Here is a 25116-nt window from a genome sequence, read left to right as displayed (position 1 = left end):
GAGACACTACGAAGGCGTGATCCCGCGGGCGGCGTGGCGGAGGAAGACAGGCTGTAGCCTGGGGTCCCCTCTGCAGTAGAACCAGGAGGCCCAGATTCCATTCTCAACAACCTCCAGCTGGTTCTGTCTGGAAGCCACCCAAACTCACGAAGCCTCAGCTCTGCAACTCAAATATTATGACAGATGTTTGCTTCCGTGAGAGAAACACCTGTACCTGGACACAAACTTCTCCAAACACTCTGGAATTTTTTTTTTTTGCCCCCATAGCATTTGAATAAATATTGATTTTCTGAGAAATCTGTCTGCCTAAAAAGGGCAGGATGGGTCCAGTTTCTGAAAGGCAATGAGTTTCATGGATATAACTTTTTAATCCTATAGGAATCCCCTCCATAGAAGATCATAAAGTAAAAACATGATGCCTGTCTAAAGTAAGAAACAACCCATGCTCTGGAGACAAGAAAAACCTGATAACGAGTTCAATGTGAAGAAGAACTGAATGGCCAACACAGAGCTGCAAGGGAGTGTTGGCTGGAAGCTTGTTCTTGAATTCTGTGCAACATGGGGCATGATTCCCAAAGGATGGGGACAGGTTCAGAAGCTCAGGGAAGAAAATAGGCAGATGAGGGTCAAGACACCCCAAGGGCAATTTCCCGTGCCATGCCAAATCCCCTGCCCCATGCCAAATCCCCCTAAAGTGCCTCGTGACCAGACAGACAGCAACCATTTTAAGACTTTCAGAAGGGTGACTGAGAATCTAACTGCCTAAGAGACAAGATCAGGCTGTGCAATCAGCAACGTCAAGGCCACTTGAATATGAAGGTCAGCCCTTGTCCAGCTCCCCATGCCACTCCCTGCCCACCTGGTGGGATGATGGGTCTAGGTGGCTCTCAGTCTCTCGGGGGCAGCTTGTGTTTATCAACAGCTGGCCCCAGCTCAGAACATTGGAACCACCTGTGGTAGGGTGGAGCATAAACAATCCAGCCTCCGTGGGTGCTCTTCTACACCAACAAAGCTCTGAGAATAAGGGTGGAAACAAGAACTTGCTGGGGGAAAGCAGGACTTTCTTGTCACCAGGATGAAGCCATGGCCACGGCTACCTACAGCCTGCAGCTTCCCAGGGTTGCTGCTGAGTTTACTGGGTTACACACTGCCTTCAGGCTGAGACAGAGTCAAGAAATAGGCCCCAAGCCGTGCCTACTTCCTACTTTTAAATGTGGACAGGCTGTGCTTGGCTTTTTAAAAACCCTAGTCTTCGGTGGAGATCAGTGATCTAGGGTGCGCTGAAACGCAGCTTCCTGAGGTGGGGTTGGGGGAGTGGCCTTTTTTCTTGTGCAACCAATGTCCTTTACTAAAAAGTAAGTGTTACTCTACAATGCACTTTGAAAATAGCCACAGGACGTCTGAGGCCACTTTTATTCAAATGACAGGAGAACAGAACTGGGGACCAGGCCAGTTTAGTTGTCAAGGATAAAGCACATCACTTTCACCACACAGTGGCACTCTCACTACTTGTGGACTTGGAGCAGTGAGGCCAGGGAGCATACTTACTCTGCTCCAAAGAGACAACTGGGGGCAGGGGGTTGGTGCACAGCCAGGGCACAGGCTGCAAAGATCTTCCATGGGACCTGAAGAATGAGTGTTTGCCCTCTTTGTGGACCTTGGGAGAATCCGCTTCTCACCCTCCAGGTGCCAATGGGAAGGGAAGAAGCATCAGGGTTTACACATGCCTCTCCAACATGTGGGGAACGGAATCCACACGTTTCAGCCTCTCTGAGGAGTGATCCACCTGAGAAGAGGGGTGCGCACATGGAGAGCCACCACGCACAAAGGCATGCCACCGTCAAAGATTCCTTCACAGCCTAGTGCTGGGTGTTGCTGGACAGAGAAAGGAAGCCACAGAATAAAGGCACACGGATGCCCTCGGCAGACAGAGGGAGCAGGACAGAGCCAAAGCAGGTAAGCTCTTTAGCAAGAGATTCGATCACTGCTCAGGCCACATAACACAGTCTGAGCAGTATGACATAAGCCGAGCTGCAGGGGTTTTGCTGCGCATCCTGACACTTGTAGATGAAACGGAAGAAGGGCAAAGACGCAGCCAGTCAAGTGTATCTTGGGCTTCGGATACACTGTGGCCCATGACCTATGGCTGCTTTCAGACCTACTGTAGCGAAGAGTGAATGTACTGGTTCCTCATTAGAAAATCATCATGGTCCTAAATATGACCAGGAGGAAGGAAATTCATCAATAAGAAACCAGGCTGGGAAGATGACCGGGTGGCCCTAAAACACCCTCAGGGGAGTCGGAGCTCATGTAGCAATGGAACCAGGGGACAGTGAAAGCCGCCATCAAAAGACCAAACCAGATAACAGCAGTGCATCCCCTGCCAGGGTCTCCAATGGCACCACACAACCCTGAGCCCCAGGGCAAAACCTAAGCAGCCACATTCAACTAGAGATGTGAGCACAGACAGCCATCCTGGAGCAAACCGAGGAGCACAAGAAATAGTCGCATTTGTACTGGACCAATGATTAAGGGAGAGTGAATTCAGCATGCAACTTGATTCTTAGCTGCAAGTGAAGACCTGGCCAGAAAAGAGCAGACAATACCACGAACCTCCTCCCCAGGTGCCAGTGAACAACAAGGGAGATTGGACTCCAATAGGCAGGGTCACTGCTCTAACTCATTTAGTTAAGTAAGACAAAACAGGGGATTCTTATCGCATGCACATTATGGCCTTGGCTTTCCTGTCTGAGCATTTCTTTACAATGTCGCGCATTATCTGGGACATTTGTTTGTATTGTAGAGTTTTGAGCCACATCTAGTTGACTATTGTATATTTATTTACACAGCTAAAGTAATTGCAGCTAATCACTTAATTACTGGAAATGTGCATAATTGCCTGATCTCAACATATAATTAAAATGTATAGCAACATTATGAATCCCATTTTTAAGACGTAGGTTTGGGGGACTTTGAAAGACAGCTTATTAAAAATGATCAGGAGTACCTGTGGACAATAGGGTTCAAAGCTGTTCCGAAGCAAAAACTAAAATCACAAATGCATAATGCATTTAATTAAAAAAGGACAGGTGAAACCAAATAGCATCTTGGATGTAGAAATCTAAATAAGGAAAACCAAACATAAAACAAAATGATCCCGATCCTGATCTTTATATGGGTGGTGTGGGTTCCGATGGGCCCTGCCAGGCAAGACTGGCAGCTGGAGAAGCCCTGTGAGCTGACCCATACCACCAGGCCCACAGCTGGGTTTGTGCATTTTGCAGGAAACTCAGGTTTCCTCAACAATCCAGAAACATCTTAGGGATCTTAGAGATGCGAAGATCACCCAAGTACCTTCTTGGGGAATGTTGTGTTGAGGCGCTTGATAGCAAGCAGATCCAACTCATGGAAAACACTACCCATGAAAGCAAGCTGCCCCACAGCTGCAGCACCGCTGCTGTGTCCTTCTGGTGACCAAGAAGACATGGAAGAGCCACGCTTCCTTCTTTCTTTTCTTCGGTGCTCATGAGACTACTGGGGGGCGGGAGGGGGGAGAGGGAAGGAATGTTGATCACAACTTCATAGCACTTCCTTGTATTTAGTTATTTATGTATTTGTTTTGCTTATCATAACTCAGCTGGTACCATTCTTGGAACCCGTTTCCACATTTCTAAAGAAACACTTGAACACAATAAAGTAAAATAAATAAATTAAAAACACAATAAAATACCTACTTCATTATATTGTTTTCCAAATCGCATCCTCAACAGCTACAGGAAAGGAATGTATCCAGGGTGTGACTTTATTCTAACCCATTGTAAGATGGCCTAACAGAAAAACATCACAGGCAATGCCACAGTGGACTTCTACAGTTCTACAAACCCAAACCGTGGGGTAGCTCTGCAAGGCTGAGTGACAGCATGCATGGTCTGTGACCCGCAAACATTTGGGGAAAACCACACTAGCCCTGGCATGATCGAACAGGGTATTCAAATCCACCCGTCAGTACAATCCACAAATGGACTGCGTCAATTATGTCAGCAAACCAGAGAGAAGAAAGCCAGCGCCTAAATTATACATCAGAGGGAAAGCAGGTTGCAATCTAGAGATGAGCGGGCCATGTGATCAAAGGCTGTTCCATAATTATTCCATACAACGTACTCCAGGATTGTCTGAGAGCAGACATCAAGAAAACCAGCAGAGAACAAATTATAGATATCAAAAAGGGCCGATTACAAAAGCCCATTCAAACCTGGCCTTTGAGTCAGCCTAAAAGATTTTATTATTCCAGTTGATTTGGATGGAGTCCCAATGACTTTGGCTGCCCCCTCGACACAGAGGAGAGATGTTCTCTAGGTGCGTATGTGAGTGAAGGCCCATATATTCCCAGTCTGGGTATAAACAAAGATGAAGCTTCAGGACATGGTACTCTGAGCAGAACATGCAGGCATCCCAGAGAGAAACTGGAAGGTGACAACAGGTTTCAGTGGAGAGTTCTGGGGGAAGAATCCTCACAGGGACGAAGCGAAGACTTCATCTGACCAGCTCCTGTGGCACTCAAAGTCTTGCCCAACTCTGGCAAGGGATCCCAGAAACAGGTAGGTGGCCAGCAGGCATGTGATCAAAGATCAAAGAGACAGTTAAGGGGTTGTTAGCACTGTCTGAAAACAGAAGGTAGTTAGTTCTCCAAAACCCAGGACACATGCATTCCATCAATTAAAAACAAAACCAAGCCAGACATGGTGGTACACACTGATAAACCCAGTACTAAAAAAGCTGAGGCAAGAGGATTGCTCAAAGACAGCCTGATACACACAACAAGACCTTATTTCAAAAAGATAACCAACCAACCAACCAACCCACCCACCCATCCAACGTCCCTAAGGGACAGAGAGGAATTATCCTTGGGATGAAGTATGGTAAGAAAGGGCAGAGAAGAGTGGAGCAGACTCTCTGGAAAACTATGCTAAACAGACATAGTGAGAATTCAAAGCTATGGGAGTGCTGTGTGGTAGCTGTACAAGGCCTTCAGTCCAGAGAGCTGAGCTCTGGGAATGGCTAAAGCAAGAAGAGCTGCCTTAGGAACAAGGCACAAATCACCAGCTCACCCATAAAATGGGCGCTACCCACCCAGACAACTGAACGGCATGGTGCACACCCCCATGTGACTTCCTTAGACATTGGACAAACAGGGTCACGGAGGAAGGGCCACACCTGGCAAACTTCAAAACACAATTGCTCCTGAGTCTGCAAAACCACGCACATTTAGATGAAGATACAACTGAACAACTTTCCGTCACAAACCAGCCTCGGTCACAGATACAGGGACGGGTGAGAGTGTTGGCGAACGCTGAGCAGGACAGAAGACATGATCAATGGACCAGGTGTGGTCCACTGAGTTGTGGGATTGTTTCCGATTTGTCATCTTTAGTGGGACAGTTATGGGTGGAGTCTTTCAGGACACTACCCTTGCCAAGTTGACTCACTGGGGCTTCCCGGAGAGAGGGTTCAGCAACCAACCTCCACGAGGCCTTTCTACAATCAGGTGAGTTCAGGTTCTGGGAGCCACTCGGTCCCAAATCTTCCATCACAACAATGCTTCCAAAGTTTCCAACAGGCCAGGGTATCATTAGAGATTCTCCCCAGACTAAAGAGACATGACACTCCAATGCAATGTGCAACCCCGGATGGCTGCACAAACGGACATGACAAAAACACGATAGCTACAAACAGGCCCACACGGGAGACGCGAACATGTAATCTGCATCGGATGGGGTCTTAGGGGACGATTATACTACTGTGGTTATGTAGGAAACTATCCTAACAGGAGACACATGCCATGGGGTGGTTACCGGAAACCACTGCCATCTACCAGCTTGTTTCAGATGCTTCTGGAAACAATTCACACAGCAAACCACACACACACATGCACGCACATGCCCTTATACCTCACAAAAAGCAACAAAATGTTGTTAGTAAATGCAGTTGAAAAAAAATAATGGTATTCATGACACTAGTCTGTCAATCTTCCTATAGGGTTTAAATTGTGTTATCAGAGACCAATAGCAGAAATTTAATATTTTTAATGTTTATTTTAAAAGCCGGTTAAATGCCAAGTTCCATAAACTAAACTATAGCAGAACCCAAGGGACATGGTTGGGTAGGGGGGTGGAGTTCTTGCATACTTTGAGCAGAGCGCTCAAGGGCTGTCTCAAGCAGAATGGCTTTGATGTCCCCATCCCATGTGGCTTAAGCTACATCTATTTAAAGGACAAGCAATTCCATATGGGTGGCTGCAGGGGAAAGAGATGGGGGCGTGTCTGCCTGCCTGTGAGCCGGAAGGACAGCCATTGCACGTGGACCCTCCCCTCTGTTACAGGCAATGCACCCACCATACCAGGAACCAAGGCTAGCCCTGCCAACATTCCCATAACCCCTAGACAAGGTTAACCCTGAAACACTGATTCTGGGCTGACACAGGCCGTATAAACCTCGAGTTGCAGGCTCAGGGTTCTGTGCTACTAATTAGGAAAGGATAATGCTTAATCAATGTTTCAGAGTTTTATCCCCAGGTTTCCATTAGATTTTAATTATGTTTATTTTTCCTTTCATGAATAAAACACTTCCAGACATTTTCAAAGATACCGAGGACTTGGAAACATCAAGAGGGGCAAGAGTGGGCTCCTCAGAAGTATCTTGGAATTCATTGTTGTAAATACCTTAATGGAAAACAGATAAAGTCTAGAAACTCCAGGAAGTTAAAAAAGCTGGTCCTGATATGTGGTGTCTTTCATATGCAAAGTAACCCTAGGTATATGGAAGAGGGGCACCTCACAGCCTACAGCCCTCCCTCACTTTCTGCCCAACCCCCACACAAGCCAGGCCCTGTCTAAAGCCAAAGGAATAGCCAAGGACTTGGTGTAGGCAGAGAACCTGGAGGACCCAGTGCCAGGGTGTGACACTGCCAGGCCCAGCTATCTTGAATGAGCAGGCCTGAGAGGATCTGCGCGAGGCGAGGGGCTGCATGTCTTTCATGAAAACCCGCCAGCCATGCTGGCTCTTACCTTCACAAATTCTGTCCAATCGCTGTCGCTTGACTCTGTGCTTATCCACAAGGGCCATTCTTTATCGAACTTTGCAACTCTCTGATTCAAAAGGCAAAGCAGTCCGCTAAGAACTTAGGGGAACTCGCAGGAGTCTGCGTGCATTGCGCCACTATGAACCCTGAAACAAGGAGAAAAGAATCCTTAACTCTCTGGAGACCTCCAGGACACAAGGTCATTCACGACTTCCTGCCACTTTCTAAGAGGGCCCTGCTGCTGCTCTGGCACGTGCTGCTTGCTCTCTTCCCAAAACACGGGAGCCTCCACAAACTCCGGTTTTCTACCTCGGATCCGTCAGAAAGCAAGCCGGCAGAAAGGACATTGGCCACACGCGTTGCTGAAAACAGCAAACGGCAGTCAGTGCACCGGCTTCTCAGCTATATGGACACCAATTACAGACGGACCAACCTCAATTATTACTGCGACTCCAAGGCCAGAGACCAAGAGACAGCTGGCTGGATCTGCCATTTATTTCTTTGAATCTCAGAAGTGCTACACCACCAAGGAGAGAGACAGTCTCATAGACAGCTCTGGAACACTGGCTGCGGGTCCTACGGTAATTGCATGGGAGTGCCCACGCACCCCCGTGACTGGCTCTCTCTAGGCCTCCGCTGGGCAGTTTTCAAAAGTGCTTCCTTTCCACGGTGGACTTGCAGGGACCAGGCACCAAAAACACAACATAGTGCAGCGCAGCGCAACACAAACTCCCTGTGTAAAAACGGGCTTGCCCGCGCCATCTTCTAGAACCTTCCTTCCTTAAATGCAGAGGGGGCTGTAGATGGCTGGCCCTGCATTTAATCCCACATTCCTGGACTGGTAGTTCTGGTTAAGCAGCAGCTGTTGAACTTTCTAAGCATTCCCTGATGACTCAGGATCAGGAGAGGAAGAGTCTGAACTACATCTGCCCTGATCCAAAGTACCCCCCTCTTTAAGTACCAGCTCTTAAATTGCAAGCCAGGCACTCCTGAGTTTTCTCCTTCAGAACTGTGGTCTGTCAGTCATTGCAAGAATAGCAGGGACCCATTCTCTGGTCTCTCATTCTTCATGGCAAAACTTCAAAACCAGTATTGTTCTAACTCTAACAGCAACACACACACACACACACACACACACACACACACACACACACACACACACACACACACACACACACCCCTGTTCTCGGCTATCAGGCGAATCATGCAGAGAAAGGAGAGGACAGAAAAATAAGGCTCGAGGGTTAAAAGTGGAAACTCTGGTGTGCATGGGCATCGTGGCCTCTATCAAAGGTCCAGGCATAGGTCTGAGTGGTAACATATAGCAAGTTTTTGGTAATTAATGGCTAATTTCCCAGCAATGTGGCTGGTAAGGCATCCTAAAGAGTTATAGCAATAATTACATGAATTTGATGGAGAGGGGGAGATAGGAAAAAGCAGTTTCTAGCCATATAATGACCACAGTATCCAAAGGACATGAGACTCTTCTAACACAAGCAGTTGCCAAAAAACCAGCCAGTCACCACATGGACACACTTATAGAACTCCTGCTGTCGTTGTTGGGCTCTTCCATAAAGGCAGCTGTGTGTGAGCAAGCCCCTAACTCCAGGAAAATGGAGATGGGATAGAAAGACCTATGAACATCAGCCACAAAAGCACAGAAATGTGACCCAAGCCCACATGCACATCAGAGAGTCTGAGCTAGCCCTTTTACCTTGCTGAGGCTGAGGCTCTGATGTCCACACTAGAGTGTGGCACCTTCTGGTAAAAACACAACCCTCGTTTTCTACCTCATCCAAAGGCCCAGTTAATATTTGTGAAGTGCTATGGAGATGAAAACTGCCAGCATTATGATCGGCGGCAAGATGGGCTGTGCACCCTCCTCCTCCTGTGAGGCGTAATCATTCTTTTTGCTTCCCTTTGAATTTTAATTTGTATAATTAGACGGCTTCTTGAAAAATTGATAAGCAGAATCTTGATCATGCAATCAGAGATCAGCCAACAGCTTACACAAATGTCTGTGTCTTGCTACTGTGACTGACTGCCCTGCCTAGCTTTTCTGGGGCTCTTCTGAGGGGTCGGTCCAGTGCAGACCCTGAACAGAGGTACCCACCCATCACATCAGCAGCGAATGTAGACTTGTGGACCAGTTAGTTTAGGTGTTGCTCAGACCTGGGGGCAGTGATAACACATAGCTACCACCCCCTCTTACAATACTTCTGCTTAAAAAAAAAAAAAAGTATGAAATAGACATTTTTCTTCTTTTCCCTTCCAAGAAGCAAGCTATTTACGAAGACTAACACAGCCACTGCACAAACGTCAGACACAAGACATGCCTTAAAATGGAGCTATGCACAGTGGCCTCGGGCGCGTATCCATACCAGTGATGCCCACCCTGCACCAGCTATACTGGCACTGGGCTCCCAGGCATCAATCACAGACAGCCCTCTTGGGTTTGCTAGGAAAATCAAGCTTGCCCTTCCTTTATTGTAAGTCAGTCCTCACATCCAAGTCATAATCCTCCAGGCAAAGGAATCTGTAATAGTCATCTATTGATATCATTAGTCAAAATGTTCAACAAAAATGCAAAAGTACATAAGAAAGAAAAAAAGAGGAAGTGCTATGGTTCTAGTCTTTCTTTGCTGAAATCACAACTTGAATCACAGCAGGAGGAAACCCAGAGGTGGGCTGGAGTTCTAGAGCCCAGCGACAGAATGACCTGATGCAGGCTGTCCTGGAGACTCGGGCTCCTTGCTTGTGGAGCAGGAAAGGCATTCCTTGTATGTCACCATGCCTAAGACAGACAGGACATTTTCTAGGAACTGCTCTGGCCAGCCGTGGGTTTGGTCTTGACACTTTCTACAAAGTGCCAATGGCACACCAGGCCTAAGGCAGGGAGCAAAAGCCAGTAAAGTTCAAAGTCAAGAGGAAGTGAGGCTGGGCGGGGAGGCAGGTGGACCTCTGTGAGTTCGAGACCCGCCTGGTCTGCAGTGTGAGTTTCAGGACAGCTAAGGCTGTTACACAGAGAAATCCTGTGGGTGCGTGTGTGTGCTTGTGTAGTGTCTTTTCATGGATGAGGAGGCAGCATGAAGGCCAACCTCACAGGAGGGAACGGAGGGAACACCAGGCCAACCCAGAGATAGAAACCTCCTGAAAACCGTATGTGATCAAAATGGAATTTAACGTATAGTAGTCTTCCCACAACACTAAGGTGTTGTCTTCCACAGCTTCAGTTACTTCTGTTCTATTGAGATCTAAAAATTATCATAGTTAAAATCACTACGTTTCAAACTGTGCATGGCTCTGAGCAGCATGAGAAAACCCTAGGCCACCCTGCAGCATCCAGCTAGGGCTGGAGCCATCCTGCTGTCTAGTGGATCCACACTGTATCTGCCACCTGACCACTAGTTACTCAGTAACTAGCTTTTGATAGCCAGTTGATCCTTGCAGTGCTGAAATCCATATGTTAAGCAACGGTTTTGCTTAACACCAAAGAAAAGCCCAAAGTCTCTCCTCTGAGCAGGAAGGTAAACACTGATGCTTCTACAGGTGTGTATGATTAGGGGGGAAAACGTTCTATAATAAGATCTGGTATTTTCTACTCATCAGGCATCTACTGCTGGTCCTGAGACACACCAACCCTGGAAGAAGGGGTTAACAATGTGGGTAAGTCAAAGAGATGTTTAGGTAAGAAAGCTTGATTGGGACACTGGCAGTGTCGAAGAGATTCAAGAAAAGGACAAAAATGAAAGACTGACCCATTTAAAAATTACCTACGCTGACATTAAACCAAAAGAAAATCATCCGGGATTAAAGGCAAAAGAAACCACTTGTCCAACAGAGTCTAAGTTTGGGCAGATAAGCACTTTCCACCAATTGTCACCAACAGCTACCTCTTGGCCAAACCAAACCACCATGCAATTGTAGCACAAAAAAATCCCAGCCTCACAAATCTGTTTCAACGAAAGGGGCTGTGTCTCCATTCCAGTTCAGACTCTACAAAGACCAGACGGAGCAAGTCAACTGAGGAGCAAGTGCGCATCTCCAACACTGTCTCTCCAGACGAAAATGCTTCTAGAACCCGTTTAACACCACAGACAGCTTCCCTTCTTTTAAGGGAATCTACTTACTCGTCATGTTCATACAGAAAGATCAAGTTTTGCAACAGTTTAAAGGATTAATACCACTGTAGTTAAATGGACACACCTCCTTGTTAATCACAAACCAGGTGCTGATTTCAAACCTCAGTGCTGTGGTGAGCTAATGCACGTAGAAAAGGGTCCATACACCCAGAAAGCAGCATCAGGGCGTGTGGTCATGCACCTTCTTCCACAGCTGGGACCCTCCTTTCCAAGGCTTTCTTGTATACAGAACCCAGGTGAGGCACAACAAGGACCTTGCACCATCGAGGAAAAGAAGACCCCCATTGTTGTGAGGCATAGGTGAGGGCTGAGGGCCTCTGTGATGCTCCTTGTTTAGACCCAGAAAAAGGAAGCCAATGGTACTCATACCTTAACAAAGCCATTCCATGGTTTCAGGAGCCAAGCACAACCAAAGACTGATAACAAAATTACCAAGTTTGCCAAGAAAGTACCAATGAGTTTCTAAATGATTCCTATGGACAGAATGCATGTGCGCCCCCTAAATCCTCTCATGTTGGAAGCAGTTCCTCACCAGGTACCAGGCTCTTGAGCCTCCTGAGCTCCCCTAGCTCGGAATGATTTGGTAGAGGTCAGAGAGGGCTGTCTGTCACTCCCTGAGCACCCAGTAGATTCTGCAAATGTCCCACCTTCCTTCCTTTTTCTGGTGTAGGTTAGGGGGTGGGAAGAGAAAGCCTCCCTTTCCCAGAGTCCCCCATTCAGGCCCTGGAGATAACTAACTTAAGAGGGTCCTTTCTGAGACACAAACACAGTTTCACGCAGAGTCCCAGGACAGTCCACCATCCAGTAAGAACAAAGGAGATTCTTTTCTCCAGGAAGCCCAATGCTGGGTGACTGGGCCCCACTCTAGTCACCTACCCTCAATTGGTCAGAGACCCATCCTCGACCCTCAAAGCAAAAGCACCTGGAATGTACACACAGGCTGCTGTGGGCCAGCCACAGCCTCTTTCCAATCTGGGTAGCTCCAGAATGTATAAGAGTTGGGGATTTATAAACGTAACGTTACCTTTTTATCACCTTTGACTTGCCTGTCCCCAGGCCAACCACTACAATTCCATACTAGAAAAATAAAGACAAAAATCTCATACCATGTGATCCTATCAAGTCAACCAGACTAATCCAGATTGTAAAGATAACATATATTGTCAATAATTTAGGCCAGGTCTGCCAGATTCTGCCACTGGCAGAGTTTCATAGAATTTGGAGGGTACTTGTTGGTGACAGAGGGCTGGCCTCTAGTAACTTTTATGTGGCCCTGGGTTTGAGCTGCAGCAACAGACTTACTGATCCATGCAGAATCCACCAGGCCAAAGGCGATATATCCCAGTCAAGGGAGGTGATTAACTAACTTTAAAGCCCTGATTTTCCTGGGATAAGCAAGTGGTGCAGTACTGCTTTGAGCTGGGATTCTTGGTCCATACATTTATTTCCCAGTGCTCAATGCAAGCCCCAAGAACTCTAAATATTTTCATTTGCTAAAAGTGATAACCAAGGCACGAGGACTTGGGCAGGAAGAACTTCCAATGTTCCTAATTGGTTGTTTTATTTCAATCACATTGGGAATCCACTCGTGAACCTTCACGTTCTACAGAAACTCTCTAGAATTTTCACACATTTAATTTAAAAGCCCTTGTCCTCCAAACATGTCTTGAAAATGAATATTTTTAGTTAATAATAGAGGCAAAATGGAAGGGATAAAAGCAAACAAGCCAACGTCCATTCAAATTAAGAGGCAGCACAGAAACGATGGCGTGTGCTCCAGCGGCTTAGACTGGGGAGTCTCTAACTGGTCCCCACCCCAGAGTGGGATGCGTGCTCCGCAGCTCAGGAGCCTGGCTAAGCAACGCAATGGGATCAGCAATCTCCCATTCTACGGGACAGAATAATAGCTGTCCCTGATGACATACCCAGTGCAAGAGACAGTTCAGAATGCTTTCATCTGAACAAGCAGAGGATGCTACCGTCAAGACAAAGAATCCACAACCTCTGAAGTTCTGACAGAATGTCTGCAGAGGGGTCACCGTACAGCTGCGGGGTGGGGACGGAGGTTCAGCACCACAAAGATCACTGAGGGCAGAGCTCACAGCCTGTGACAAAAATGAAACCCAGTATAATCTCCTGGGTCCAGTGCTGTGTGCAGGCAACGGGTAGATGGCCACCAGCATCCCAGACGCAGGAGCTGGACCACAGTGAGGCTCGGTAGGCCATGCATCTTTGAGAATAGTATGGAGATCACAGACTACACACAAGAGGCTACTCACTAAATCACACCACATTAGACAAAAGTTATATATTAAAATATATTGTGAACACAAGTCATTATAATCAAACAAATACTTGGGCTTATTATTAAACTTGGACTGTTTTTCTATGGAAAAATTACTAGTTCCAGCCTGGTCTACAGAGTTCCAGGACAGGCTCCAAAGCTACACATAGAAACCCTGTCTCAAAAAACAAACACACACACCCAAACCCCAAAACAAAACTCACAAAAAAAAAAAACCCTTAAAATATCTGTGTTAGTTTATTTTAAACATATCTGACTCTTGATTTTGTTTTGACCACACAGAGGCCCCTGTCTCCTCTGTGGATTGTCTGCCCAACTTTGCAGTACATCATCACTTGAGACCCCAGCGGCTTACCTATTGACATGTGAGGTCCAAAACACATGCCCTAGTACCTGCTGTCACAAAAGCAACAGAAAACAAGACATGTTCCCACCCCACTCCTGTCCCATGGCCAACCTGTCTTGCTGGGAGCAAGATCAGCCTAGAAGCATGGTCCCAGCAATGGGGCTCTTCAGCCAGCAGAGGGCACTGCTCACCCTGCCTGGCCATCCCAGGCTGCAAAGACTGGGTAGCTTTGCCTGGGTCTCAATGTAGACTCCATGAGAACCCAGAGAAAAGACTGTCAGCTACCCTGGAAGGAAAGGCCTGAGCACTGCATGTCTCTGGAAGCAAGAGAGACGCAAGGTATCTGGCCTCCCTTCTGGCTATGAATGCTAGCAAAGAAGAAAATGCCAAGCCCTCCCCCCATGATCTTAACCTCCACTAGGAGCAAGCGCCCCCCTTTCACAGCTCAGGCTGAGGAGCAGTGGGGTTCTTCACCCAGGGTGTGGGGTTTGGGCCCACAGAGAGGCATGGGCTGCCTTATGGGGTGATTTTCCATTATGCTTGCAATTCTCATCCAAAGATGTACGAACCACGGTGATGGCTGACGGGAACTTGACAGTGACAGGATTTATAAGAGAGAATAGTGGAGGTGTGAGGCTATGCAGTTCTGCTAAAGCCTTGATAGGAGTTCCCATCAAACTGAAACTGGGGGTGGGGGCGGTGGAGGGTGTATACAATTGAGCAATTGTTCCTTGACCCTAAGGTCCCTTTGTTGTAAGACTTCAGAGTAGGTGCCCATCCCCCCAATAGTATACGCTAAGTGGGGGAAGGAAAAGTAAAGAGGACTTCCCTGTAGGGGTGGTTGTCTGTGCTTCACCCCTGAAGCACTGCTAGGTACCTGCCCCCTCCCAGGTGTGGCTGAGGGGAGACCCCTTAAGACCTGAAATGCATATGTGCTCACTCTCTTGACTACCCTGTGGTCTTGGATGCTGGTAGGGCAGACCAAGGTGGAGTTCTCCAGAGAACCCCGTTGGACTGCGCTTCACCTCTCCTGGATCCCGAAACCAACTCCCCTTTGCTTGTAAGTTAACTCAAATTAACCCCTTTGACTATCAGACAGACTCTGTGGAATTGCCCTAAACTGCCACTTTACTTCCCATTTTAAAATAATCATATTTTATTAGTTTATTTTGGGGAGGGACATATACACTGGGCATGTGCTGAAGTGAAAGAACAACTTTTGGGAGTTGGGTTCTCTTCCTCCAACCATTTGGGCCTCGGGTTTAAACTCCAGATGTCATGCTTGGTGGCAAGTACCTTTAGGTACTAAACCACCTCACTGGCCTAGATTTCCCAATCTTATATAGGGAGGGATGAGACTAGCAGAGTCTCCACCTGCCTGCCCACCGGCCAAGCCCACCAGCTTTTCCAGTAGGGAGCCCCGAGTGATGCAGGGGAGAAGGGGTTGCTTAACCCAATGATGTTACAGGAGGGACACCATGCCTCACCTAACCTCATACTCTCCATAGGACAATCCCCCCCCCCCCAAAAGGGAACCAAGTGGCACGATTTCAATCATGAAGGAGCCCTCTTGAATTTGTAATTGTCCTGTCTTGCTGTAGGATGTCTTCCTGTAAGCTGTGAGTATGTGTTGCTCTGATTGGTTGACAAATAAAGCTTCATTGGCCTATGGCAAGGCATAGAAATCCCTCCCCTTTGTTGCCCAGTCTCCTGTCTGCCTGGTAGCCATGTCACTCTAGTCAAAGGCTCCTGCCCTCTCCAGTTGCCTTCCCAAGTTTCACCCAGGGCAGGGCCCATAGCCATGTGTGGCTTGCAGAGTCCAATAGCTGCCTGAAATCCCAAGGCCGGAGGAGAATCAAGTCTCTGCTTCAGAGGACAGGAAGGAGCAAAGAAATGTTAGACCGGGCTACAGGCTGACATCCCAGGGGACCTGTGGGTGAGCATCTCAGAAGGTACCCCTGTGAGGGGATGGAAGGCAAAGAGAGCGGCCCTCACTCATTCCTACCACCCGGCTCTGGACGGTGGTGGGAAAATCTCAGGTTGTAGGAGAACGAATGGAAATCAAGCAAGGAAGCAGACACACAGCCTTGCTTTTGGGCAGCAGGGCACTCACTGGCCAGATGCTGCATCATGCCAGCAGAGGATCTGCCTCCTCTTGGGGGAACCTCGCTAAGGTTCCAGGGACAAGGACTTACTGATCTATCCAGCTCCTTTTAAAAAAAAACTATAGAGATTCAAACCACTGTTGCTGGACCACCATTTAAGAAATCTGTACAGCGGGATGGCGAATTTGCACAACGAAGCCCTGCGTGTCAAAGAATTTACAAACAAAACTTTATTAAAAAGAATACTGGGGCTCCTGATCCCTTGGGGACCCCCCCCCCCACAGCCTGGCATCCACATCCTTTTGCAATCTCTGTTCATACCTAGCACAAGAATCAGGTTGGCGTATCACTCCAGACATCAAAGGAAAGACAACTGTGGTTTCAGGCATCGCCAGGCTCTTGCTGGCATTCTTAGAGGGTCACCAGCAATCATCCCCTGTCCTGCGGAGAGGCCTGAGCTATGGACCATCAGTGGGGAACCATGGTCAATATCCAGATTGCAGCAGCATGAGGGAGAACACCCTAGCCACAGGCACCCAGTGAAGCGGGGCAGATTCTGACCCCAGGAAATGAAGACCAGGCTTTGTGGCTTAAATCTCTACATTCTGAGGTAATTTGTCACACAGCAATAGATAAGTATCAGAGCCCTTTACGCAGCCCATCAAATTTACTATGGTCACTGATGGAGTGCAGTTCAACAGAAGAGACAAAGCCACGGATCCATTTGTAATGCATGACACCAAGCGCCAAGCACCTACAGGCTGCAGGACACTAACAAACCTACCAAAGGCTGTAAATCCCAGCTGCCTATACTGATGTTAGGTCTGTGATATATCCACTCTGTGAACTACCGGGGTAAACTCTACTCTGCTCACATCAGCAATACCCAGCGGCCCCAAGAGTGGAACATTACCCCAGACACTTTAAATAAATTTCAGGGCTCCCCTCCACATGTACTAAGGCACCCTGGGGTCTCCACACTGACTCCATGGACACTCATCAATCTGGGGGATGATTAGACAGATCTATCAGAGCATGAGCCCCACATTAACAATGTATCTCCCAGGCCACCCTCGGCATGATAATTCGCTGGGTAAACAAGGCCCTCTGGTTTCCTTGGAAGTGGTCCTTGAACCAAGGGTGAGCTCCAGTCATTGAAGACACAGGTAAACACTCAAGGCGGCCTGCGAGCTTGCAGTCACAAATACGGCCATTCTTGTGATGGGAAACCCCAGGTGTGAGGCTAGATATGCTGAAGGCCCTGCCTGAAACCCAGGATGAACAAAGACGCCGGAAGGGCAGTTGTGGTCACATGCACAAGAGTCACATGTGCCAAGTAACACAATCACAGGCTTCAACGCCTGCGGGGTCTCTCCTGACTCTTTGGAGGCATGGCACCCCTGAAGCCTGCCCCCCTCTTGCAAGTCATCAAATCCAACAGCTTCCTTCTGACCCCACCTCTCCCAGGAACGGCTCTGCAGAAGGTTATGTTGAGAAGCCTGGAAGCAATGGAGGGAGTGAGAACCAGCTCCAGGGACCAGCGGCTTCCCGTGGAGCCCCAGCCTGTGGCTTAGAACCACTCAAAGGCCATGCTCTCTAGAACCCGCTGGACGGGTTTGAAAAGGCATTAGACAGAAAGACAAAGAAGTCCAGGGAGCAGGAGCTTTGAAGGACAGGGCTGTCCCGCTGCCAGTGGCGGGAGCGCTTTACACAGGCAAGCATTAGTTTTACAAGTCAGTGTGCAGAGACGGTCCCAGAGTGGTTCCGGGTACTCAGTCACACACATCATAGCAGCAGCCCACACACACCATGATAACGATCCTCACATCTAAGGCATCCGTGGCACACAGAAGACTGTCTGGGTCATCGCTGTGTTAGCTGAGCCCCCCAAAATCTCAAGTGCTTGCAAAGCACAGGCACCCCAACCGCACCCCAGAAGTCCTAAGAGTAGGCTACTGAGTAAGTAGCCTACTTTAAGTAAGTTGGAGAGAGACCACCTCACGGTTCATTTTACAGAAAGGCTGACAAGCAACCCTGTCTTCCAGAGTTCTGACACAATGAGAGGTACTAGCCAAACTAACTCCTGTGGACTCAGGACCTCTAGGCTGGTCACTCTCAGATCCTGCAGGAACCACGTGATACAGCCACAAGGGGCCCCGGATCCCAGGCCACACACCCCCCATACGCTGAGTTTAGGGAGGTTTCTTCCTGACCCTTATTATACTGTGTGCCACTCTGCAGTCCATCCTGCTATGGAAAACACCGGTATCCCTCTATCCAGCTTGGGGAATGGAACGCTATGGGACATGGGACAGAAGCATCGCTGCTAATTCACAAGGCAAGGGCACTTGGGAAGGGTTAAATGGGCTTTAGGAACAAAATGGACGAAAATGGCCTCAATACAATTTGATGAGGTCAGCGAGTATGGAGCCCTAATGACAGCTGTAAGGAAAACCATCTGGCGGTGTCAAAAGGTCGGCAGGAAGTGAGTGGGGTTTACACGGCTCCGATTGGCTGGACCGATACTCCTGGAAAGAGACACACATGGCTTAACTTAGCCCTAGAGGGCCAACAAAACCCCTTTCAATTGTCCTCTGACCAGCCCCGCCTCTGGGGTCCCCTGTCTGGGACCCTGAGAGGCAAACAGTCTTTGTTTGCCCACAGAGAACCCCTGTAGTCTTTGGGGTGTGGTGACTGGAAGGTGTGCCCTCCCTTTGAGGCCCCAGAATCTCCGGCTTCATTCTGCCCTAGAACGTGGTTGGGTCACTCCACTAGCACATGTTTCAATAAATCCATCCCCATGAAAACCAAAACAAGAGGTTCTTTTGGAATAACAGGAAGTGCTGGTACACAGCATGCCTTAAAACAGGGCTCATTTCATCTGCTGACAAAGCTGTGGCCTCGGAGCCCGCTTACCTCTCAGTGGTCTTTCTTGTAGGAACCCAGGCTAGCCCCCCAGGCTCAGAGGGCCCGGTCTTTGTTACAATCAATCCTGGCCCTTCTTGTTTCCTGTCCACAAGCCCCAAAACAGCCTCATGGAAGTCAGGCCAGCCCCACAGCAGGGATCAGGTCTGGTGCTTTCCATAAACCGTGAGGCTTGCTTCCCTCCTTCCCATCACATTTGGTAAGACCCACAGGCCTTCTGTTACCACTGACTGACTGTTCTCTCTGGATTCTTAGGGCTTTTTCATAAGCCCCAGCTGAGAAAAACACAGATCTCAACTGGGCAGTGGTGGCATACACCTTTAATCCCAGCACTTGGGAGGCAGAAGCTGGAGGATCTCTGTGAGTTCGAGGCCAGCCTGGTCTACATAGTGAGTTCCAGGACAGTCAAGGCTACACAGAGAAACCCTGTCTCGGGGTGGGATGGGGGGGGGGGGGGGAAGCAGGGTACACCTGAAAGGCTGTGTGGGAAGAAGACAGGAATGGCGTCTATTCTCCCCAAGGGTACTCGCTTTAAGGGATGCGGGCACTAAGGAACCCCTAATGAAAGAGATTCTTCCACTGACGGCCTGAACACCTCCCATACAAAGATGGGTCCCATGCAGCACTTTGCATGCAGTCCTGCCTGTGGCCCGACTGCCTGATCCTCTCAAGCAGGCATGCACTCCATTTATGCAGTTCTGGGATCAAACCCAGGGTTCAGTGCATGCAAGGCAAGCACACTGTCATCTGAGGTACGATGCCAGGCCTGTTGTCTTCTTAAAGGGACAGTGCATACTTTCAGCATGTAAAAAACCAAGACGCATATACACAGAATCGACTGGACCAACCTAGACTCTGGTATGTTTCTTTACCATCAAGAAAGGAACGAAGTCTCCTACACAGAGGTCACAGTGTGACCTATCTGGGGATAAGACACTTTGTTCTTGAATCAAAGGCATTGAATCAAAAAGGACTGAGGTAGGTGGGTGGGTGGATGGATGGATGGACGGATGGACAGAGCACTCACAACACCAGATTTTGCCAGATAGTGCCAAACAGTGGTGGGTTCTCCTGCTGGCTTATACAGGAGGGCAGCTACAGAAAGCTTCACCAAGGGTAACATAATTTCCTATCAGGCAAGTGGAAAATTGTTTCTAGGAATGTAGAGGGGGAGAGAACAGGCCGTAGGATATAAGTCACAGCACTTGCAGGCATTTATTCTGATTCACACCGATCTCCCTGGACCCATAGGAAGAAGCAGCTAGGCCAGACACCATCACATCCTTCCCTACTGGAAGGTCCACAATCTTGGCTTTACATTCAACCATGACCTTGGGAGCAAATGCCTAGGGGAGTTGAAGCACTGGGTGGGTAGTGGCTCACAGGCGCCTTGTAAGCTTTTTTTGTCTGAGCTCACAAGCGGACAGGAAAGAGTGTGTATTGGGGAGCTTGTGTAGGGTTTGGCTTTGGTGACCTTTTGGGCTCACCTTGGGGACTTCACAGTTCCGTGATGAGTACACCTCTTAAGCAAGGCCCACTGCCCCGTCCTGGGATCACCTCACCCAGGGGAGTCAAGGCCTACTCTCTGGAACTTGCAGGTGGGTGGATGGGAACCTAAGACATTCTGAGTGAACAATAGAGACTGCGAACATATGTGGCTATGCAGCAGATCCATACAAGCATTCCCCACAGCACTTATTTTAAGGCAAAAGGTGCTATTTTTACCCTCCACAGAAAGACTGCCAAGGAAATCCACACAGAAAAACAAAGGCTGCAGCCTCTCCTGCTACTCCACTTCACACTTCCACTGAACAACTCACCACGCCACACTACCCCGCTCCTTTGTCTCGGGGGGGGGGGGGTGGAGGGGGGGACACAACGACGTTCACAAACAAGTCGCAGGGCACTGAAATCTAAGAAAAGACCAAGGCAATTGGTGTTTTAAATGAAAACACCAATTCTCGCCCTGTCCACCGTGAAACGCCGCCTGCAATGTTTGATGCCGAGCATGTGACAAACGTGTTACTAGATCAAGCGCCTGTGCTTACTGAGGCTTCGGCAGGGGCAGGGGACAGTCTAGAGCCTCCACCTCACTTCTGCCTACAGGATAGATACTTCCATGGGAGAGATGCTCAAGTACCATGTGGGCAGACCATGATCAGGAAGGGACAGGAAGCTGCAAGGAGAGGTCTTAAGAGTGCTGTTAGTTTTATAGTCACACAAACCCCCACCTTCCCACAGGAGACAGAAAGCTCGGTCCAGGACTCATCTACCCAAGGAAAATGAAGGGAAGAAGGGCACGAAGTGTGACATCTGCCTGTGCATGATTTATGCTGTTCTGGAATCTTCTAGCTGGCCCAGGAGGTATGCCTGAGGGCACCTCACAGCCAGCCCCTGTTAGACCCTGGCCTTGCCATGCTGGCTGCTGACTGGATTCCTGCAGAGGCAAACAGCCCTGGTATGTATCATTTTATTTGCACTCAAAACATCCTTCCTGGAGCCAACCCAACTGAGCACACTGTTCTCAGCTAAGGCCTTGGCGGTATCTGGGAATGTTTTGGGGAATCTTAACAGTTCGCTATAGCAAACCTCTCTCTCTCTCTCTCTGCCGTAAAAGAAGGCTTCCTGGTGGCTCAGGAGCAGAACTGCGCCCCCTGGTGGAGCAGCTGGCAACAAGCACAGGCTCGGGGGCACTCCCTGGGGGCAGAGTGAGTGATTTCTCACCCCTGGCTCATTCAACAGCCAAGCTGCTCCTCAAGCCTAAGAGCCTGAGGACAACAGGTGTGGCGATAAGAACATTCCAAGCCCAGAGAGTCCTGGGCCCCTCAAATGTGCTCATTCAGTCTCTAGAAACTTAAGACGGGGTGTTGTTATCCTTTTCACAATGGCAGAACTTGCTCAGATATACGGCCTAGGGGTGGAAGTTGGGGTAGGGACCCTGAACCTAGGAGATCTGGCCGTGTCTATGCTCCAGGCTTAACAGGACCCAGACTCCCCTACATTTCACTCCATTTATTTTAATTGCGAGGACGAAGGGCCTTACCCCACTAGGGAGGTGAGCGGGCCTGCAACTGATCTCAGAGGAAAGCCCGTACACAGGGGCCAGCTGAGGTTTGGCTTCTGTACCCCGAGTTCTAGAGAACTAGAAAGAGGGGTTCCCTGAACTGAGGCGTGGAGGTACACAGGTGCTCACAAGACTCATACTGTGTTATTTATTTAACCAAGGGAGGCCGTCCTTGTCTTTTAATAATTCACAATGCAAAACAGCGGCTGTAGTGAGTCGATGTAAAAGACTTGCTTCCAAACGATCTGGCAGCAGGAGTTGTTACATGGAGTAGGCCTGTGGTATGACCGAATGCTTCCAGAAGTAAGCAAAACTGCCCATCTATGGGCTGGGGAGACGGATCCGTTGCTGAAGTACCTGCCTTGTAAGGACGACCAATACTTGGATTCCCAGAAGAGCCAGGTGTGGTGGCATGCCCTGGCAATCCCAGGACAACCTGTGGATTCCCGGGTCAGCCAGCCGACCAGCCTAGCCTGCTTGGTAAGTTTCAGGCCAATGAGAAACCTTATCTCAGGGGTGGGGGTGGGGGGTGGGGTGCCTAAGGGCGGTGCCTGAGGGACAAAACCTGAAAGGGTAAGTGTTCTCTTGGCTCAACAGATATTCATGAACGAACATGAGCTCTCCCCGCCCCCCATCCCACTCCTGCCTCTCTCAAAATTAAATCACTCATCTGTGAAATGGGGAGAGTGTCATTACTTTGGGCAACTGCTAGGAAGACCCTGGGAACAGGCACAGCCCTCTTCATACAGTGGAGCTTCTAATGGCGTGAGCTAAGTGCTCTGGTGGGCTATGTGCATGCCGAGGTTCAGGAAAAGGCTCACTGAGCACCAACGTTCCTGCTGGGCCTCTGGAAAGCTGGCTGAGCACAGATCACCTTTCTGGACCAGCCCTCTCTCTGCAGAGAGCACACTCAGCCCCCTCCAGCAATGCCCTGGGGAGCAGTGCTCAGTGTCAAACAGCTGTCCAGACAGACCTTGGCTGCACAATAACCACCGGCCCCAGCAAGAAAGCCCCACCAGCTAACAGCCACACTGTCCTCTACACAAAGCTTGATGGAAAGGTAAAAAGTTATTCTGGGCACATCTTACTGAAGAAATCTGGACAGTGTTTATCTGCGAGCCACAGGGGTTCCTTGTGACGCAAGTCTATCATGTTCCAAACAGGGGTGAACATACATTCATTCACTGCCTCTGCTCTTACCATGGAGCATACCACCTAGGAGGCCACCACAACACAGCAATCCATAGGACATCCCTTACACAGAAGAACTTCTCAGTTCTCAATAAGCACAAAGATGAGACAAATGTCATGCCTTTTGGCTTTGGTCCAGTAGGAAAAAAATTAATTGCCACATACAATCGCTGATTCTCACCAAATGAAGCTATATACTGTATCAACTCATGGAAATCACAACTCAACAGTAGTGCTTTAACTACATCACCTGAAATACTACGGTGTTTTCTGTGGTGACAGCTTCACGGAGAATGTAAAGTTTTGTGAATTCACTCATGTAGGTAGGACAAACGTCCTAAGTAAACAAAGACAGCCAATGGCCAGGGCTTGTTTGTGGGTTTGTCACAGGATTCTCAAAGCTAGATTCCTCTCAGAGCCTTCTCTGGCAAAAACCCCACGGGTGGCAGACCCATGGGGATCATTTGCAAGAGCCACTGGTCACTTCCCAGATGGCTCCATCACCCTGCACAGGGACACTGCCCTCGGGTGACTCAATTCCTCAGCCCCGAACTGAAACCCAGTTCCTTTCACTGCAATAGCTTGTTTTATTTCCTGCGAGGGCAATGAATTTATAAACGCCTCACACAGCTCCACAGATGTTTAAGCAGAGAGGAATTCAGAGGGCCACATGACAAGGACAGAAGAGAGAGAAGGGGCAGAGGCCATCTTTATTTTACTAGATGTACCTGTTGGAGAGGAGGGGCATCACTGTCATTTCCTGGGCTATTTCCATCTACGCAGCCCCTTGCCCCATGCCTGTAAAGGGGTGAGAGGGCCATCTTTTTCTAATGTGAACAAGGCCAAGTATGAGCGCCTGCGTTCCATTCCCCTCCCCAATTCCCAGTTGTTGTGAAAGCCTAGGAGGGTGTAAGACTCCCTGGCAGGTGGTCAGATAAGGAGAGGGGGCCTGTGAATGGCCAAGATAGCCAGCCTCTGACGGGCTCAACAAGTCCAAGGCCGCAGCAGTCCATGTCCCACACAGGTGCAGACCAATCCATCAAGCACCCTTTGTGTCTTCATCCTGACCAACCCTAAATTAGGGGAGGTAGTCTCTTTGGAGTCTTTAAAACCCCTAGCTCCTCCACCCACCCAGCACGCGCGTGCGTGCGTGTACACACACACACACACACACACACACACACACACACACACACACACACACACACACTTTGCGGAGGGTCTTTTTCTGTGTGCCTGCTGCATGTATGTCTCCTCACCCCCAATAAACACCCTTCTTCAGCTACTGATTCTGTCTGCGCCGTGTTTGAGATTTCTCCGCTACCGGCTGCATTTCAGACTTTTCCTGCGTTTTAACTGGCAGAGAAAAGGAACCTGATCCAGACCCCTCGGCTGTATCACTTGGATACAATGCAAGCTTTGAGAAAGAAATGATTTCACAACTGCAAGAACCTCTCAGAACACAGACCTCAGTAAGGATGATACAAAGGGTTTGTCCTCAAGAAAAAATAAAACAGCTCTGGTGCCAGGGGAGACCCACGAGAGGATGGCATCGTGAACATCATGACTGCTTTAGATTCTGTCCATGGAGTTCAGACCTGCGCTACAATTATGTTCTTTACAAAAAAAGAATGTATTCATTTGAAAACTGTATTTATGTACAGGAAGTAGGCACCCAGGCATGCTAGTCAACATGGAGAGGTCAGAGAAGGAGCCCCATGGGGAGTCGGTTCTCTCTGCCCTTCATGTGGGTTCCGGGGGATTACACTTAAGACTTTCAGACTTGATGGTGAGTGCCTTTTCCCACCGAACCATCTAATCACCCTCTTTATAATTAAAGTTTTTATTACATTTATTTACTGTGTGGGGATGTGTATGCACCCACGTGGAGGTCACAGGATAACTAGCCCGAGTCCGCTTTCCACTTCTACCACGTGGGTCCTAGGAGTCGAACCCCCAT

The 25116-nt window shown here is 48.8% G+C and overlaps 1 protein-coding gene across 3 annotated transcripts in view; it reads right to left on the bottom strand.

Moving 5' to 3' along the window:
- The window catches only part of Ctbp2 (C-terminal binding protein 2), a 140293-nt gene that overhangs the window by 35829 nt on the left and 79348 nt on the right, over nt 1–25116 (bottom strand). For 2 of the 3 annotated variants that reach the window (XM_052713740.1, XM_052713741.1), the window contains one exon: nt 7065–7224. The exons of the other annotated variant lie outside the window; for it this stretch is intronic. In XM_052713740.1, the coding sequence (XP_052569700.1) occupies nt 7065–7122 (58 nt within the window). In that variant the 5' untranslated portion in view covers nt 7123–7224. The remainder of the gene's footprint in view (nt 1–7064; nt 7225–25116) is intronic. 3 annotated transcript variants of the gene reach the window in all.

Source organism: Peromyscus californicus, unplaced genomic scaffold (assembly GCF_007827085.1).
Source record: "Peromyscus californicus insignis strain IS unplaced genomic scaffold, ASM782708v3 Scaffold_4__1_contigs__length_199733344, whole genome shotgun sequence".
In the NCBI taxonomy this organism is placed as follows: Eukaryota; Metazoa; Chordata; class Mammalia; order Rodentia; family Cricetidae; genus Peromyscus; species Peromyscus californicus.
The sequence above is the reverse complement of the archived record's forward strand: the minus strand, read 5'-3'. Positions and strand labels throughout refer to the sequence as shown.